General features: G+C 43.7%; 1 protein-coding gene across 2 annotated transcripts in view; it reads right to left on the bottom strand.

The window, feature by feature from the left end:
- Window positions 1-1,963: 1,963 nt before the first annotated feature.
- Window positions 1,964-20,957, bottom strand: part of LOC142710333 (M-phase inducer phosphatase 2-like) — a 35,980-nt gene continuing 16,986 nt past the window's right edge. For both annotated transcript variants that reach the window (XM_075848548.1, XM_075848547.1), the window contains 15 exons: window positions 11,908-12,005; window positions 11,730-11,781; window positions 7,930-7,971; window positions 7,539-7,572; window positions 7,123-7,233; window positions 6,907-7,008; window positions 6,642-6,785; window positions 6,460-6,534; window positions 6,157-6,342; window positions 5,925-6,020; window positions 5,715-5,777; window positions 5,532-5,630; window positions 5,310-5,443; window positions 4,303-4,414; window positions 1,964-4,054 (listed from right to left, as the gene is read on the bottom strand). In XM_075848548.1, the coding sequence (XP_075704663.1) occupies window positions 3,914-4,054; window positions 4,303-4,414; window positions 5,310-5,443; window positions 5,532-5,630; window positions 5,715-5,777; window positions 5,925-6,020; window positions 6,157-6,342; window positions 6,460-6,534; window positions 6,642-6,785; window positions 6,907-7,008; window positions 7,123-7,233; window positions 7,539-7,572; window positions 7,930-7,971; window positions 11,730-11,781; window positions 11,908-12,005 (1,489 nt within the window). In that variant the 3' untranslated portion in view covers window positions 1,964-3,913. The remainder of the gene's footprint in view (window positions 4,055-4,302; window positions 4,415-5,309; window positions 5,444-5,531; window positions 5,631-5,714; window positions 5,778-5,924; window positions 6,021-6,156; window positions 6,343-6,459; window positions 6,535-6,641; window positions 6,786-6,906; window positions 7,009-7,122; window positions 7,234-7,538; window positions 7,573-7,929; window positions 7,972-11,729; window positions 11,782-11,907; window positions 12,006-20,957) is intronic.

Genomic DNA, 20,957 nt, shown 5'->3' with positions numbered 1-20,957 from the left:
CAGATTCCACAAAAGACATGTATGGGGTGAAGGGAGTGGAGCATTTGATTTAATGAAGCCGGTCCCAGCAGCGACCCTTCAGCATTGCTCAGGTTGTCCTGTAAAAAAACAAAACCAATCCTCAGTAATTATGTGATCATCACGGCCTGATTCACTGGAGACGATGGAGGGAATTCCGTTTGAAACTGAACCTTTCCGCCATGGACTGAAGTGATCTCCAAGCGTTCCCCGTATCCTCTCGATAACATAGTCCCCGTTCCTGGACTGCAGGAACGGGGAGAGGCGAGTAACTGTCTGGTATTTACATCAGTGATCGCCAACCTTGGGCTCTCCAACGTTTCCGAAACGGCAGATCCACGCGTGCCTTGAAAGCCGAAGGCTGGGAGTTGTAGTTTGCTGGAGAGCCGCAGTATGGAGATCACAAGTTTCGGAGGTCTTTTTATTTTGGGGTGCGATGAAGGTATCCATGTGGGACTATTATGGTCTTATATAATTGGGCGGGGCATACAGGAAATAAAAAAGTGCACGCCGCTTCAAACGCCACTTTTCAGAATCCACCGGATTCTCATTCTCAAAATTTTCAAGTATGCGCTGGAGCGAAACCAAGAAATGGCGTCTGCAGTACGAGGGCGGAAGCCCCTACAAGCTGCTGCCTGAAAAATATTGACTTTGCCAATCAAGATTCACAAAGGGCGGAGCGCGGACAACGCATGAGAGGCGGTCACCGGAAAACTGGCGGTACGTAAGACGAGAAGCCTCCAGCTCCATATACACCGCAGATAGATCAGGAGGCTTCTCCGTACAAAGAATTGAAGCAAAAAAATTAATAATCTGATTAATAAGGCAGCAAGGGACAGCGACACGCGCGGATTAAGTACTGCCGAGGTTTTGTGTCACCAGCGCCTGAGCAATCATGACAAAGTGGTTGCTATGATAACCTCTAAGGGTATGTTCACACGGCAGCGTCCGGTACGGCTGAAATGACGGGGCTGTTTTCAGGAGAAAACAGCTCCGTAATTTCAGCCGTAATGGCATGTGCAGGCGCTTTTTCGCTGCGTCAATTACAGACGTAATTGGAGCTGTTTTTCCATGGAGTCAATGGAAAACGGCTCCATTTAACGTCTGAAGAAGTGACAGGCACTTCTTTGACGCGGGGGTCTTTTTACGCCCCGCCTTTTGACAGCAGGGCGTAAAAAAAAAATGACCGTCGGAACAGAACATCGTAAGACCCATTCAAATGAATGGGCAGATGTTTGCCAACGCTATCGAGCCACATTTTCGGACGTAAATTGAGGTGGAAAACGCCCGAATTACGTCCCTAAATAAGCCGTGTGAACATACCCTAAGTGGTTGCTATGATAACCTCAAAGTGGTTGCTATGATAACCTCAAAGTGGTTGCTATGATAACCTGAGAGGGAAATGCAGGTTGTTTGGCAGTGAATCCCTAGCAACCAGATTTAGTGACCTCCCATTCTTCCCCAGTTCGGACGGATTTCCCGTGAACATAGCCCTGTTAAATGTAATCACCGCGCGCCATAGCGGAGTCGATCATACATGATATATTTATTACAAGAATGGGGAGAAATCTCCGCCCGTCACGAAGTATTAAGGAGCGAAAATTCTCTCAGACAAAAGAAAACCCACAAAGGAAACCAAAAATTTCAACACATCCCCAAAACGCCTGCGACACGTGAATCAGAATTCTGGAAAAAACAACATTTCATCACCATTATTTCCCTTAAAGGAAACCCGTCAGCGGACACCCCTATAAATGAGGGCAATTACAAGATGCCCAAACAGGGCTGAGTCCGGGATAAGTCAGAGAACATGACCCCCGGAGCAGCGCTGATGCTTTGTGGTTAGGTAGGACCCCCCCCCCCCTTCCGACAGATGACATGGCGGTTTCCAATGTAAGACTCCCCGGTAATATCACGCGGGAAATAATAACACTGACAGTCACCGTTTAACAATCAGAATTTTAATATCCCTGAATCTTACACATATAACGTATATAACATACAGCGTGGTGGGAGCGGCGAGATATAGCGTCTAATAATCATCCGTTATCACAGTCCTCGCAATAGTCCACCGGCTACTCCAAGGAAATTGCATTATTTTAGCAAAAAAAAAAAAATGATACATGTGCAAACCACATAAATACGAGAAGCATAAATTCTAATACAGAGGATTTAAAGATGGCCGCCGCCGCCGCGCCAAGCCACGATTGTTACAGGCACAACCCATGGGAACGGCGGATCGCCATCATTCTTTATAAGAAAATGCGTATATAAACGTGAGTAATGTAACACACCGCACTATCGCTGACAGAGGATACACAATGACACATTCAGACGAGGATTGGTAAAAAAACACGAAATATTTCAAATGAAAAGCAATTATAGAAATTAGTAAAAAAAAATAAAAAATTAGAAGTGCTTTTTATACTAATTTCTATATAAAAACGTTCTCCGTTATAGATTATATCACGGTAAATAATAGCGAAAGACAAAAAATTCAATTGGGCAATTAAAAAAAGTAAAAAATACTAAAAAAAAAACAAAAAAATCTAAAATATCTATTTTTAGTTTTTTTTTGTTATTGCCCAATTGAAATAGAATTTTTTTTACTTGAAACTGAATATTGAAATGTTGTAAAGAAAAGTCTCCGTTCCATTAACGTGTTGTTTCGGCTGATATACGGCGGCGGCCATTTTGTGAGTAGGATCAGTCATCCCATACAATAATAAAGTGGACCTTCCTCTACGGAGTCCGACATTGTGAAAAACGACCGACTATATGGCTGGAAACCGGCGTTACATCAGCGCGATGTCTCACTCTACCCTGGTCTCCAGTGAACTGCTAGGCCGAAGCAACAAAGATTAGGATACAAAATGGCCGCTTACAGCTGAAGGAAACGGGAGTGGAAAGTACGAGTATAAGAAATGATCTGATGAAGCGTCTACAGCTCGCCACACACCAGATGGGGGTCAGCCGGGCCACCCCATTATTCCTCCAGACTCCCCCATACCAGCCCAGCGTGCGGCTTGTGTTTATAATAGGGAGAACGCCGCCTCCAGACTTCTCTACTAACAAACAAAAGGATCGGGCAAATTCAACATGTCCGACCCGTCTCTCCCCTGAGATCTGCCGAGGGTCGGGATACCGTCATACACGTTAGATGGTCGGCCGGCCCCGTTGAGATGAGCGGGCTCGTCTGACATACGTGTACTTTAGGCTTTTCCTCCGATTGATTTAGCAAAAAAACAAAAAACGGAATTAACAGATCGGAACATATTCCCGTATAAAATCTCAGAAACGGTCGATGTGGTTAATATTCATATATTAAAGATATGTCAAAATAAACACAACCCCCCCCCCCCATATTCTATAAAACAAAGTGAACAAGCAAGTAAAGCAGGAGATAGAAAAGATTCACAAAAAGAAATAAACAGTGACACGCGCGCCGCCCGTCACCCTCGTTCAGGGGCAGAGTGACGGCTTGTGGGCGGGTCCTGCGCTCAGGCGGTGGCGACGCTTGATTGATCGTGCCGCCATCTTCAAATATTGAATAAAAGTGCAAGTGCAACAACATATAAAACATACGAGACGCAAATACAGACAACCGGCGGCGTAAGACGTCCTTGCGGTGACGGTGGAGACGTTTTCTTCATCTTCGCAGATGGCGGGAGATGGTGGATCCGTCGCGGACCTTCAGCCTGCGGGGTCCATTCTCGGTTTAACATGAAGATAATCCAGGTCTGGTGATATTTCCCAGAACAGGTAACAAGTGACCCTTCTAATGAAGCCGGAGTCGAGCGTCCAGTCGTATTTCTGTGTACTCCGCCCGCGGGCCCGGCCCTCGGACTCCTTATAAGCCTCGGAGCACCTTCTTGTGGGCGAATCCCGGGCTGCGTTATATCTTCATCTGTTGCCGGTAGATCTCCCGCTTGCTCCTGTCGCCCCCCCAGGTCCTGCTCTTGGCTCGGAAGAGCTTCAGGTGTTCCTTAAAGTCTTTGTCATTCATGGAGCGGTAGGACTGAGGCTCGCAACGCGTCTGCAACAGCGAAACGGGAAGGTCAATGTTACATATAATACAGCGGGCAGCAGGTCCTATGTACCGGTCCGCACTTCTACCATGTGATACAGATTCCTATACATCCGGTCTGACAGGAATGATTCACTTTAACCCACTATATGCCAGAAAAATGGCTGTTTTTCACGTTATTTTCACGCCACATGCACTCTAAATGCTTTCTCTATGCGGTGATTGGGCCCCTAGGGGCCGGCAGCGGAGTCACTTACCTGGTAGCTGGGGTAGAAGTCTTTGTAGCCTCCTTTCAGCACATACAGTTCGGGGTAATGAAGTTTCGGGTATTCATTGCTGTTCCTGTCCCGTTTCCTGACAAAACGGCACCTGCCGAGCGAAGAAAAGATTTACATTAACGAAGAAATAAAAGGTTTATTTTTTTTATTAAAACCAATTTAAAAACTAGAAATGAAAGGGGGGTTATCAATATGTGATCGGTGGGGGTCCAACTCTCAGCGCCCCGGACCGTTTGATTGGGAGAAGACTGGAATACGATGCTCCACCGCTACACGTGTACGAGCGCCGCGCCCACTTTAAGATGCTGATCGGCGGGGGTTTCGAGCGTCGGACCCCCATCGATCAGACACCGAGGATAGAGATCACGTCCATCTCTGCGGAAAACCCCTTTAATATATTTTTTTATTATTAAATAATCAAATTCTAATTGAATTATCAAATTTATTTTTATTTATTATATTTTTATTTCTTCATAAAAAATGTATTCATGGAATTTTGATTATTAATAAAAATACTAAAAATGACAATTGTCGTGGTCCCGCACAGATTCGCAAATACCGAGGAGACGGAGCTCAGCGGCTAGAATTTAAAGGTTCTTTTCCGATTTTATGCAAATAAATCTTAATCGCTCTATAATAAGAAGTTGTAGAACTTTTGGAGATTTATCAAAACTGGTGCAACGGAAAAGCTGAGTTGTTGCCCATGACAACCAATCAGGTCGCTGCTTTCATTTTCCAAAGGGCCTTTGAAAAATGAGAGATGGAATCTGATTGGTTGCCATGGGCAACTACTTCACTTTTCCTTTCCACCAGTTTTGATAAATCTTTCTGTTTCAATTTCTCACCATTAGCAAGATTTCTGTTTGCTTTCAGTGAATGAAAACATTGTTGTTTACAAAAAACCGGAAAAATCCTGTTAATGCTCAAATGAATCTACAGATGAATAAAGTAATAGGCGTTTATGTGTGCGGGGGAAGGAGACGTACATGCGGGGTCCTCTCTCGGAGGAGAATTCACAATGGAAGATGATGATGACTCTTTTCTCCTCGCTGCTCGGCGCAAACGGTTTCTTAAGGAGGAACTCTTCCACGTCGTTTTCCATTGGTAGATTTACTGCCCCCTACAGGAAGGAGGACACATTGCAGTAAGCACGGTCGCAGATGACAGGCATCATTTATCCGCCAATATGAAGATATGTCGGCCCTTACCCTGATGTGCCCGCCATCGTATTCGTATGGGTAGCGGCAGTCCACCACCACGCAGCGGTCAATGTGATCCACGTAATTTCCTTTCAGCACGTCATTCATCTGATAGGAGAAATACGGAGACATTATACTCTGAAGTGTTTACGTGATATGGGACAAGATGGTGGACACGGGACCCGTCCTCACCATTTCTGGGGTAATGTACTTCAGATCCTGGTGCTGACCCTCAACCGTCCTCAATAAGTATTTCTATAAAACACAACACACAGAAGACGATAAAAGACCTGGACGTTTTCTAATCCGATATATTATATAATACTCGGCCCCACCGTGAACATTGCAAAAAAAATATTTATTTTTATATATTTATTATGGGAATTCTTTCTTCTTTCTTACCTTGGAGGAGTCACCAATCAAATCCTTTTGGTCGTTGTCCAGAATCTTCTCAACGGTTTCAACACAAAGGGACTTGGAACGACCCAACTTCATTTTCTGGTATGAAAAGAGCGAAGAAACGTCAAGGGATGAATCATCGAGAGGCGTGAAGTCATAATGAGCTCATAATACAGTACAAATCTCACGTTCGTTTCAAAGAAAATGGCGCAGAACGCGTCTCCCCTGAACTTACAGGCTCGTTGTGTTCAGGCTCCACCTTGTCCAGACAGGCCGGCACCACATTTTTATGTCGCTTCGTTTTAACGGGCGTGTCATCGTCGTCTGGTCTGTCTAAGCGTTTCAGGATTGGTCGGATGACGCTGCTCGGCATAGATGGCGAGCGGAAGAGTCGGCGGCATTTGCTCCTTATAATCAGATCCTATTAAGATGAAGGGGAACAAGAAGTCACCGACTGAGTCAGACCCGACCGATGACGAGGATCCTACACTTGGGCACCCCAACAATGAAATGCTCCGCAACCGGACATGAAACTTACCGCGCCGAGTTTCTCGTCTTTCTTCAAGGGGGCGGTCAGCAGGTTCTCCATTCCAGTTGGAAGGTTTGGTTCGCCCTGAAAATGAGTCAATTAAGCAGGTCAGTAAAATGGAGATGGCTGATAGGCCTGATGTAAAGTGAAGAAGCCTCCAACTCACTACAACGACAAGATGGCGTACGCACCTTCACATCATCGTCCTCCATGATCTCCATGAAGCCATCGTCGTCGTCATCTTCATCATCATTCAAAGAGAACGTCAGGGAAGACTTGCGTAACCGGACGGGGCTTTCAGAATCCAAGTCATACTCGACCCTCTCAGGAGAGAACTGCAACGGGAGGGATAACACTATGTGAGCCGGAGGTAATGGCGCCCCGCACCAGGTTGATCTAGTCATCCATTATTTGCCACCACCCCACAGAACAGCCTGAGATAGTATTGAGGCTTACCATGAGAGCGGGGGCAGAGTTCGGCCTTGACTTGAAGGTCTCGTGGTTACGTAACCTGCTTCTTGAAATCGGACACAAGAACGGCCTTTTGAAGAAGACTTCCTACAAAGGAGCACACAAAAGGTGTTACCTATAATCATGGGGCAAAACGATTGTCGGCCCTTCCAGAGGTCACACAAGGTCATGTATTCCATGGACTAGGAGGCTCGGACTTACATTTTCCTTGTTGTCTTTGGCTGTCGAGGGGCCTTCAGTAGGACCGGTGACATCCAGGTCTGATGTGCTGGAGAGTCTTCTCGGGAACGAGTTTCCACGGAGGAGCGCCACCTATAAAACAAAGGGACCGATGGTAACGGTGATGATGGCCACGCGCCTGTAGTGACGCATACAAGTCATGGCCCGTCACAGGAAGGGCGCGAACAACACGAGGGGAACGGGATTATCTTCAGATTTACAATGTAAACATGGAGTCAGATGATTGCGGCTTCTGATCTCCTGCGGGCTGCAAAAACTATCCCAGGTATTTTACTGACAGGTCATCCCATCCGCAGGGGTCCACATTGTACATGAACTGACGGATGGGGAAGGATGAATCATGTTAACGGGGTCCACAATACAATGAGGGCACTTACCGGCAACGACTGTCTTCTGATTGGTGGTTTAAAGCTGTAAGAACGAGACAAGGAAACAAGTCAGATCCACGATTACAGAGGCGCGTCAAAACTATCATAGGGTCGTGATCTCAAATTTTCAGAGTTTAATTTTATTGTGCATTTCGCATCATACGACGAGGGGGTTAAAGGAATATCGCTACGTCTGTGTGTATGTGCTAGAACTGAATACGTTTCTGAAAAGTCTCCACTACCCCTGCAAAGGGTTAACGTCAACATTCACTTCAGATGGCAGTGAATGGTATTAATAGAACGAGTAAAGGGGGCGGGGGAGAGGCGTCAGCGCCACACGACCGGACGACCTCCATCTTATCCCCGATCTACAACAATCACATACACGGGTCATACTCACCCATTGTTTCGGAGTCCGCTGTCTAAAATAGACTTCTCAAAGCTGAAAAAACGGAAGGAAACAATTAGGCGCAATCTCCCATCCTGTGTATTTACCCCATCCCCAAAAGCACAAGCAAAGAAAGTACATTAGATGGAGTTGTATGGGTGAGGCGCTGCGGAACATCTTTTTTTTTTTTACTTCTCTCTGCGCAGCTTCTTCTGTATTTTTATAGAGAATACGACACATGTATCCGAGATCTATTATATATGTACAGACAGGTAATACACAAAGATCACAAAGAGATCACAAAGAGATCACAAAGAGATCACATGACCCATCAGGGGACTATTTTATTTTATGCAAAGGAAAAAAAAAAGCAAAAAGGATTAAACATTACACAGAAAATCCCAGAACAAAGGCGTTTTTGTCCGGCCGCCGCTAACTAGCCGTATGCGCAGACACAGCCCCCCCCCCCCATCCCCCTACATTTGTATGGCAGGGTCAGCTCCCTCCACCTGTATGTAAATGTCCGCCTTTTGTTGTCCCGGCTCTGAGCCATATGCCGTGTGCAGGCGTCACGCCGGGGCCCAGCAGCCGTCTGATAAGTGTGACATCTGAAAAGCTTCTATTCAGCTCATTCATTACAGAAGAGCGGGCCTGCGGCCGCAGCACGTGTGCGGGACATACAGATGGAGCAGACCCCGGCAGCTGCGGCCACTCACCATCCAATTACCTTACAGCATGAGATTACTCTAGACTCCTATTGTGTCCCCCTCCATCCCCCATGCTTTACATTTTATTCCCGCCAGCATTGTGAAGTTTTAGAATATAAATGATCCCCTCGCAGTTACTATTTTGCAGGCCCTTGAAATACCCGGCACTTCAGACGGGCAGAGGAAATGCCATTAAAATGTCCATCTTTTGTGCCATTTGTGTAACCCATTATCCTCCTTGTCCGGGCGTTACAGGGGAGCGGAGGGGGCAACGTGCAAGGAGAGGCCACCGTACATCATAAGGAGTGGGATAGATTGTCTGGGGGGGGGGTGAAGCAGCTGGGGTGGAGCAGCTGTTCTTTATTGGGGTAGGGGGCAGCATGACCCCCACCCCCAATCTCCCTTCCTTTTGTGTGAAGTTTATATAAACGAAGTTCATGAAAAGTGGCGACAGGTGCCCGGCAGCCTAGCAGCCCCGAATGACCCCAATTAGAGTGCTCATTATACCCAAATGGCGACGGTGGGGGGCACATGTTGTGGTAACTTTTTTTTTTCTATCATAAATGGCGACCTTGTCAACACAGAGGGGGGGGGGGTTACTAAATTTTCTACATTCGTATTCTGGCATAGAAAGTTGAAAACGGCTCAAAAAACCCGCAAATTGCACCCGTCACTAGTAGTAAAGCCATAAATTAAGCGCCTTCCGCCGGTGTTTCCCCACAGAATTACGCTTTATTCTGATGAGCGTATAAACCGGCCACGTGACGGCCATTTTTTTGTAACGGCCGTCACATGGCTGCATGTATTTTTATTGGGTTATTCGCACGCCCGTTGTTTTAACAGACCGTGTGAGGGGCCAGTGAAATAGAAGGACACGTCCTATCTTTTGCGGGGGCTTTCTACGGCCCAGACGCCCTCCCGTAAATATACGGTGTCCGTGGTCAATAGAAGTGAATTGGTCCGTGATTGTAGACCGTAATTACGGTCTGCAATTACGGGTAAATTTCACGGTCGGGTGCATGGGGGGGCCCAATACATTGTTGATCACAAATCAAACAATAAAGTTAGTTGTAAAAAAAAAATATGCACACAATATCAACCAATCAAATTCTATTTTTAACTTCAGTGCAGGTTAGAAATGAAACTGGTGATTTGATTGGTTGCTATGGGTAACGGCTCCAGTGTAATTATAAGCCTGAGAAAGTGAAAACATCCGCATCCCCAATAAACTTTATCGACACAAAGTCTATCAATTATTACAAACTCTGGGTTTCTTGCCCTCTCGTCAATAAACTTTATTGACATTGTGTTTTTTTTTAAACTTTAACCCTTTCCCTGCTAAATAAATGAAATTTATAGTACAGGACTTATATCTCGGCGGCGCGGCCCGTCCCACGGGGTTTAGGAATTTACAGGCCGCATTCCACGAGCCTCCCAGGGCAGGAGAACAAAGCTCCCGTCTATGTTACAAAGAACGAAACTGGAAACGGCACTTGTATGAACGCCCACTGCTCTTTTTGCGGTTTCTTTCCTTCCTGTGATGGTTGGAGGCAGTTTTTTTTATATGCAGCTCGTAAGATGAGACGGGGCAATACACGATACAGGATTATATGCGCTGAGCCGCGTGGTCCGCCAGATGTCGTCGCACATTCCTGTGCGGTCTGCTCTATGACTATGTCGCGAGGGGTACGATGCGCGGGTCACACCTGTAACGTAACAGGCCCCGTTCAAATCACGTTTATATGTTCCGTAAAGCGTATACCCTTGAATTAAAATCGTATTTAAACGTGGTCCTCGGCGCACCCATTGACGGTAACGGGACAAATATAGTCAAAAAGATAATATTTTTTGACTACATATGACCGCCTTTACGTCGGCATAAGCTAGGACCGCGCTATTCTGTCCTCTCAAGTTCTCGACGCATACGTTTTTTTTCACTTTACGGTCAATGGCTGACGCATACGTTTAAAAACCCTTTTTGGTAGAACTATAAATGGCTACACAAATAGATGCAAACGCACGCCCACGCGTTTCACCTATACGTTAAAAACGGTAAACGGAAGCATTAGGATGGCGTACATTTGCAGCCGATGCATTAAACACATAAGATAAACGTGGACTCAAAATGTGAACAAGGCCTCAGATTATATATCCCGCTGAATGATGAAAGATTTGTGCGGCGCAGAGCATTGCTCAGACGAAATACAAACCCTCAAACAGCAAGCAGAGATCTTGAAAATGTGAACAAGTAGATTAGAAAGTCAATGAATACAAACAGGGACAATTTACTCCTCCACCTGCCGCTACTATAAGGCCGGGTTCACACTGAGTTTTTTGCAGGAGAAAAATCTGCCTCAAAATTCAGTTTTCCTCCCCCTGCACGCCAATTTTCGCAGCGTTTTTCGCCCGTAATCGTTGAGCGCCACGGGCAAAAAATGGAGCGAAATACGCTTTCTCTGCCTCCCATTGATGTCAATGGGAGGTCAGAGGCGTAAACGCCCGAAGATATGGCATGTCCCTTCTCTTTCCCGCGAGCCGGTCTTTCCGCTAGCGGGAAAAAAACTTCCCCGCCTCCCAAAAAAACAGTGTGAACAGGGCCTAAGGTTATGTGCACACAAAATAAAAAAAATTCTCAAAATACGGAGCTGTTTTCAGGGGAAAACAGCTCCTAATTTTCATACGGTTTTTAATCAAAGTCGCGTTTTTCGCCGCGTTTTTTAAGCTGTTTTTCTATAGAGAAAAACGGCTCCAAATACGGCTGAAGAAGTGACATGCATTTGAAAAACGGCCGCGTAAAAAACGCCCCCCCCCCGTCGTAACAGAACGCCGTTTTTCCCATTGAAATCAACAGGCAGATGTTTGGAGGCGTTCTGCTTCCGATTTTTGAGCAGTTTTTCGGGACATTTACGGCCTGAAAAACGGCTGAAAACACTCTGTGTGAACATACCCAAAAGGGCACAGGTAAAAACACTTTCTGGTAGTACAAAACAAGCAAAATCCCGATGCCGCCATCAACACGGCACCAGGCGCGAGGGCAAAATGCGTGGCCTGGCAGCTGCGGAGCGGTCACGTGGCAGCGCCGGCACAAGATAACAGGAGACTTACGTTTCTGGGGGTGCGTCCGGTTCCACAGGGCTGGGGTAATCCAAACATAATCCTGGGGAGACAATGATGGGATTTATAGCTCAGATCCATGTAATAATATTTCACATATCGGCCCATCCCCCATTATTATGAATTCACGTGATCGTTATTATTAAACCCCGGTCATGGTAAAACCTACCAGAATCAGACGAGTCAGAGGACGCGGTGCGGATCAGGGACGAAATCTGGCTGGAGTACGACGACCTCTCCCGTTTTCTCTTCGGGGTTTCGCTCTGGCTGGAAGTGAGAAGATGATAAAGTTGCGGAACAATCGTCAAGAAGGAAAGGCGATGAGCGTGGTGGAACTACAAGTCACAGCGTAGAGATGAATGGTCAGTATGTCCATAAAAAAAGTACTTTCATTGTTTGTAATGCTTTGGCCACTAGAGGCGCTCTTTCATTGCCCTTTATATGAAATATACAGGTTTTTATACATCTGTGATAATTGTTATATCTGCCGTGTTACATTGTGATCACACTTAGTGCACAGAAGCCACACCCACTTGTCCATAAAAGGGAAGGTGTGGTTGTCACAGCCCCACCCCCAGTACGAACATCAGAGAGTTCAGCAAGAGAAAATTTAAAGGCCCCTGCACACAACATTTTTCATCAGTAATTACGGAGCCATTCATTTCTATTGGCCACGGACGCCTTTCAGTATCTTTACGGATGGGCGTCCGTGAGGCAAAAATGATAGAACCCGTCCTATTCCTGTAAGTAATTACGGCACGGACTCTCCCATAGAAGTCTATGGGAGCTACCGTAAATACGGATGGCTACAGATGGATGTGCATCGGGGGCCATGTTATACTGGGAGTAGTGGATCGGGGGCCATGTTATACTGGGAGTAGTGGAGCGGGGGTCATGTTATACTGGGAGTAGTACACGGAGCGGGGGTCATGTTATACTGGGAGTAGTACACGGAGCGGGGGTCATGTTATACTGGGAGTAGTACACGGAGCGGGGGCCATGTTATACTGGGAGTAGTACACGGAGCGGGGGCCATGTTATACTGGGAGTAGTGGAGCGGGGGTCATGTTATACTGGGAGTAGTGGAGCGGGGGTCATGTTATACTGGGAGTAGTGGAGCGGGGGTCATGTTATACTGGGAGTAGTGGAGCAGGGGTCATGTTATACTGGGAGTAGTGGAGCGGGGGTCATGTTATACTGGGAGTAGTGGAGCAGGGGTCATGTTATACTGGGAGTAGTGGAGCGGGGGCCATGTTATACTGGGAGTAGTACACGGAGCGGGGGTCATGTTATACTGGGAGTAGTGTAGCGGGGGCCATGTTATACTGGGAGTAGTGGAGCGGGGGTCATGTTAAACTGGGAGTAGTACACGGAGCGGGGGCCATGTTATACTGGGAGTAGTGGAGCGGGGGTCATGTTATACTGGGAGTAGTGGAGCAGGGGTCATGTTATACTGGGAGTAGTGGAGCGGGGGCCATGTTATACTGGGAGTAGTACACGGAGCGGGGGTCATGTTATACTGGGAGTAGTGTAGCGGGGGCCATGTTATACTGGGAGTAGTGTAGCGGGGGCCATGTTATACTGGGAGTAGTGGAGCGGGGGTCATGTTAAACTGGGAGTAGTACACGGAGCGGGGGCCATGTTATACTGGGAGTGGTACACACAGCACAGACCAATATACACCAGTATATACACACACACAGCACTATACACCAGTATATACACAGCACTATACACCAGTATACACACACAGCACTATACACCAGTATACACACAGAACTATACACCAGTATATACACACAGCACTATACACCAGTATATACACACACAGAACTATACACCAGTATATACACACAGCACTATACACCAGTATATACACACAGCACTATACACCAGTATATACACACAGCACTATACACCAGTATATACACACAGCACTATACACCAGTATATACACACAGCACTATACACCAGTATATACACACAGCACTATACACCAGTATATACACACAGCACTATACACCAGTATATACACAGCACTATACACCAGTATATACACACAGCACTATACACCAGTATACACACAGAACTATACACCAGTATATACACACAGCACTATACACCAGTATATACACACAGCACTATACACCAGTATACACACAGCACTATACACCAGTATATACACACACAGCACTATACACCAGTATATACACACACAGCACTATACACCAGTATATACACACACAGCACTATACACCAGTATATACACACAGCACTATACACCAGTATATACACACACAGCACTATACACCAGTATATACACACAGCACTATACACCAGTATATACACACAGCACTATACACCAGTATATACACACAGCACTATACACCAGTATATACACACAGCACTATACACCAGTATATACACACAGCACTATACACCAGTATATACACACAGCACTATACACCAGTATATACACACAGCACTATACACCAGTATATACACACACAGCACTATACACCAGTATATACACACAGCACTATACACCAGTATACACACACAACACTATACACCAGTATATATACACAGCACTATACACCAGTATATACACACAGCACTATACACCAGTATACACACAGCACTATACACCAGTATATACACACAGCACTATACACCAGTATATACACACAGCACTATACACCAGTATACACACACAACACTATACACCAGTATATACACAGCACTATACACCAGTATATACACACAGCACTATACACCAGTATACACACACAACACTATACACCAGTATATACACAGCACTATACACCAGTATATACACACAGCACTATACACCAGTATATACACACACAGCACTATACACCAGTATATACACACAGCACTATACACCAGTATATACACACAGCACTATACACCAGTATATATACACAGCACTATACACCAGTATATACACACAGCACTATACACCAGTATATACACACAGCACTATACACCAGTATATACACACAGCACTATACACCAGTATATACACACAGCACTATACACCAGTATATACACACAGCACTATACACCAGTATATACACACACAGCACTATACACCAGTATATACACAGCACTATACACCAGTATATACACACAGCACTATACACCAGTATATACACACAGCACTATACACCAGTATATACACACAGCACTATACACCAGTATACACACAGCACTATACACCAGTATATACACACAGCACTATACACCAGTATATACACACAGCACTATACACCAGTATATACACAGCACTATACACCAGTATATACACACAGCACTATACACCAGTATATACACACAGCACTATACACCAGTATATACACACCGCACTATACACCAGTATATACACACAGCACTATACACCAGTATATACACACAGCACTATACACCAGTATATACACAGCACTATACACCAGTATATACACACAGCACTATACACCAGTATACACACAGAACTATACACCAGTATATACACACAGCACTATACACCAGTATATACACACAGCACTATACACCAGTATACACACAGCACTATACACCAGTATATACACACACAGCACTATACACCAGTATATACACACAGCACTATACACCAGTATATACACAGCACTATACACCAGTATATACACACAGCACTATACACCAGTATACACACAGCACTATACACCAGTATATACACAGCACTATACACCAGTATATACACACAGCACTATACACCAGTATATACACACAGCACTATACACCAGTATATACACACAGCACTATACACCAGTATATACACACAGCACTATACACCAGTATATACACACACAGCACTATACACCAGTATATACACAGCACTATACACCAGTATATACACACAGCACTATACACCAGTATATACACACAGCACTATACACCAGTATATACACACAGCACTATACACCAGTATATACACAGCACTATACACCAGTATATACACACAGCACTATACACCAGTATATACACACAGCACTATACACCAGTATATACACACACCGCACTATACACCAGTATATACACACAGCACTATACACCAGTATATACACACAGCACTATACACCAGTATATACACACAGCACTATACACCAGTATACACACACACAGCACTATACACCAGTATATACACACACAGCACTATACACCAGTATACACACAGCACTATACACCAGTATACACACACACAGCACTATACACCAGTATATACACACAGCACTATACACCAGTATATACACACAGCACTATACACCAGTATATACACACAGCACTATACACCAGTATATACACACACAGCACTATACACCAGTATATACACAGCACTATACACTAGTATATACACACACAGCACTATACACCAGTATATACACACACAGCACTATACACCAGTATACACACAGCACTATACACCAGTATATACACAGCACTATACACCAGTATATACACACAGCACTATACACCAGTATATACACCAGTATATACACACAGCACTATACACCAGTATATACACACAGCACTATACACCAGTATATACACACAGCACTATACACCAGTATATACACACAGCACTATACACCAGTATATACACACAGCACTATACACCAGTATATACACACACAGCACTATACACCAGTATATACACACACAGCACTATACACCAGTATATACACACAGCACTATACACCAGTATATACACACAGCACTATACACCAGTATATATACACAGCACTATACACCAGTATATACACACACAGCACTATACACCAGTATATACACACAGCACTATACACCAGTATATACACACAGCACTATACACCAGTATATACACACAGCACTATACACCAGTATATACACACACAGCACTATACACCAGTATATACACACACAGCACTATACACCAGTATATACACACAGCACTATACACCAGTATATACACACAGCACTATACACCAGTATATATACACAGCACTATACACCAGTATATACACACACAGCACTATACACCAGTATATACACACAGCACTATACACCAGTATATACACACAGCACTATAGACCAGTATATACACACAGCACTATACACCAGTATATATACACAGCACTATACACCAGTATATACACAGCACTATACACCAGTATACACACACAGCACTATACACCAGTATATACACAGCACTATACACCAGTATATACACACAGCACTATACACCAGTATATACACACAGCACTATAGACCAGTATATACACACAGCACTATACACCAGTATATACACACAGCACTATACACCAGTATATACACACAGCACTATACACCAGTATATACACACAGCACTATACACCAGTATATACACACAGCACTATACACCAGTATATACACACAGCACTATACACCAGTATATACACACAGCACTATACACCAGTATATACACACAGCACTATACACCAGTATATACACACACAGCACTATACACCAGTATATACACACAGCACTATAGACCAGTATATACACACAGCACTATACACCAGTATATACACACAGCACTATAGACCAGTATATACACACACAGCACTATACACCAGTATATACACACAGCACTATACACCAGTATATACACAGCACTATACACCAGTATATACACACAGCACTATACACCAGTATACACACACAGCACTATACACCAGTATATACACACAGCACTATACACCAGTATATACACACACAGCACTATACACCAGTATATACACACAGCACTATACACCAGTATATACACACAGCACTATACACCAGTATATACACACAGCACTATACACCAGTATATACACACACAGCACTATACACCAGTATATATACACACAGCACTATACACCAGTATATACACACAGCACTATACACCAGTATATACACACACAGCACTATACACCAGTATATATACACACAGCACTATACATCAGTATATACACACACAGCACTATACACCAGTATATACACACACCACTATACACCAGTATATACACACAGCACTATACACCAGTATATACACACAGCACTATACACCAGTATATACACACAGCACTATACACCAGTATATACACACAGCACTATACACCAGTATATACACACAGCACTATACACCAGTATATACACACAGCACTATACACCAGTATATACACACAGCACTATACACCAGTATATACACACAGCACTATACACCAGTATATACACACAGCACTATACACCAGTATATACACACAGCACTATACACCAGTATATACACACAGCACTATACACCAGTATATACACACAGCACTATACACCAGTATATACACACAGCACTATACACCAGTATATACACAGCACTATACACCAGTATATACACACAGCACTATACACCAGTATATACACACAGCACTATACACCAGTATATATACACACAGCACTATACACCAGTATATACACACAGCACTATACACCAGTATACACACACACAGCACTATACACCAGTATATACACACAGCACTATACACCAGTATATACACAGCACTATACACCAGTATATACACACAGCACTATACACCAGTATATACACACAGCACTATACACCAGTATATACACACAGCACTATACACCAGTATATACACACACAGCGCTATACACCAGTATATACACACAGCACTATACACCAGTATATACACACAGCACTATACACCAGTATATACACACAGCACTATACACCAGTATATACACACACAGCACTATACACCAGTATATACACACAGCACTATACACCAGTATATACACACAGCACTATACACCAGTATACACACACAGCACTATACACCAGTATATATACACAGCACTATACACCAGTATATACACACAGCACTATACACCAGTATATACACACAGCACTATACACCAGTATATACACAGCACTATACACCAGTATATACACACAGCACTATACACCAGTATATACACAGCGCTATACACCAGTATATACACACAGCACTATACACCAGTATATACACACAGCACTATACACCAGTATATACACAGCACTATACACCAGTATATACACACAGCACTATACACCAGTATATACACAGCACTATACACCAGTATATACACAGCACTATACACCAGTATATACACAGCACTATACACCAGTATATACACACAGCACTATACACCAGTATATACACACAGCACTATACACCAGTATATATACACAGCACTATACACCAGTATATACACAGCACTATACACCAGTATATACACACAGCACTATACACCAGTATATACACAGCACTATACACCAGTATATACACACAGCACTATACACCAGTATATACACACAGCACTATACACCAGTATATACACACAGCACTATACACCAGTATATATACACAGCACTATACACCAGTATATACACACAGCACTATACACCAGTATATACACACAGCACTATACACCAGTATATACACACAGCACTATACACCAGTATATACACACACAGCACTATACACCAGTATATACACACAGCACTATACACCAGTATATATACACAGCACTATACACCAGTATATACACACAGCACTATACACCAGTATATACACACAGCACTATACACCAGTATATACACAGCACTATACACCAGTATATACACACAGCACTATACACCAGTATATACACAGCGCTATACACCAGTATATACACACAGCACTATACACCAGTATATACACACAGCACTATACACCAGTATATACACAGCACTATACACCAGTATATACACACAGCACTATACACCAGTATATACACAGCACTATACACCAGTATATACACAGCACTATACACCAGTATATACACAGCACTATACACCAGTATATACACACAGCACTATACACCAGTATATACACACAGCACTATACACCAGTATATATACACAGCACTATACACCAGTATATACACAGCACTATACACCAGTATATACACACAGCACTATACACCAGTATATACACACAGCACTATACACCAGTATATACACACAGCACTATACACCAGTATATACACACACAGCACTATACACCAGTATATACACAGCACTATACACCAGTATATACACACAGCACTATACACCAGTATATACACACAGCACTATACACCAGTATATACACACAGCACTATACACCAGTATATACACACAGCACTATACACCAGTATATACACACAGCACTATACACCAGTATATACACACAGCACTATACACCAGTATATACACACAGCACTATACACCAGTATATACACAGCACTATACACCAGTATATACACACAGCACTATACACCAGTATATACACAGCACTATACACCAGTATATACACAGCACTATACACCAGTATATACACACACAGCACTATACACCAGTATATACACAGCACTATACACCAGTATATACACACAGCACTATACACCAGTATATACACACAGCACTATACACCAGTATATACACACAGCACTATACACCAGTATATACACACAGCACTATACACCAGTATATACACACAGCACTATACACCAGTATATACACACACAGCACTATACACCAGTATATATACACAGCACTATACACCAGTATATACACACAGCACTATACACCAGTATATACACACAGCACTATACACCAGTATATACACACACAGCACTATACACCAGTATATACACACAGCACTATACACCAGTATATACACAGCACTATACACCAGTATATACACACAGCACTATACACCAGTATATACACAGCACTATACACCAGTATATACACACAGCACTATACACCAGTATATACACACAGCACTATACACCAGTATATACACACAGCACTATACACCAGTATATACACAGCACTATACACCAGTATATACACACAGCACTATACACCAGTATATACACACAGCACTATACACCAGTATATACACACAGCACTATACACCAGTATATACACACACAGCACTATACACCAGTATATACACACAGCACTATACACCAGTATATACACACAGCACTATACACCAGTATATACACACAGCACTATACACCAGTATATACACACAGCACTATACACCAGTATACACACAGCACTATACACCA

Source organism: Rhinoderma darwinii, unplaced genomic scaffold (genome assembly GCF_050947455.1).
Source record: "Rhinoderma darwinii isolate aRhiDar2 unplaced genomic scaffold, aRhiDar2.hap1 Scaffold_4233, whole genome shotgun sequence".
NCBI lineage: Eukaryota > Metazoa > Chordata > Amphibia > Anura > Rhinodermatidae > Rhinoderma > Rhinoderma darwinii.
This window is presented reverse-complemented; position numbering and strand designations above follow the sequence as displayed.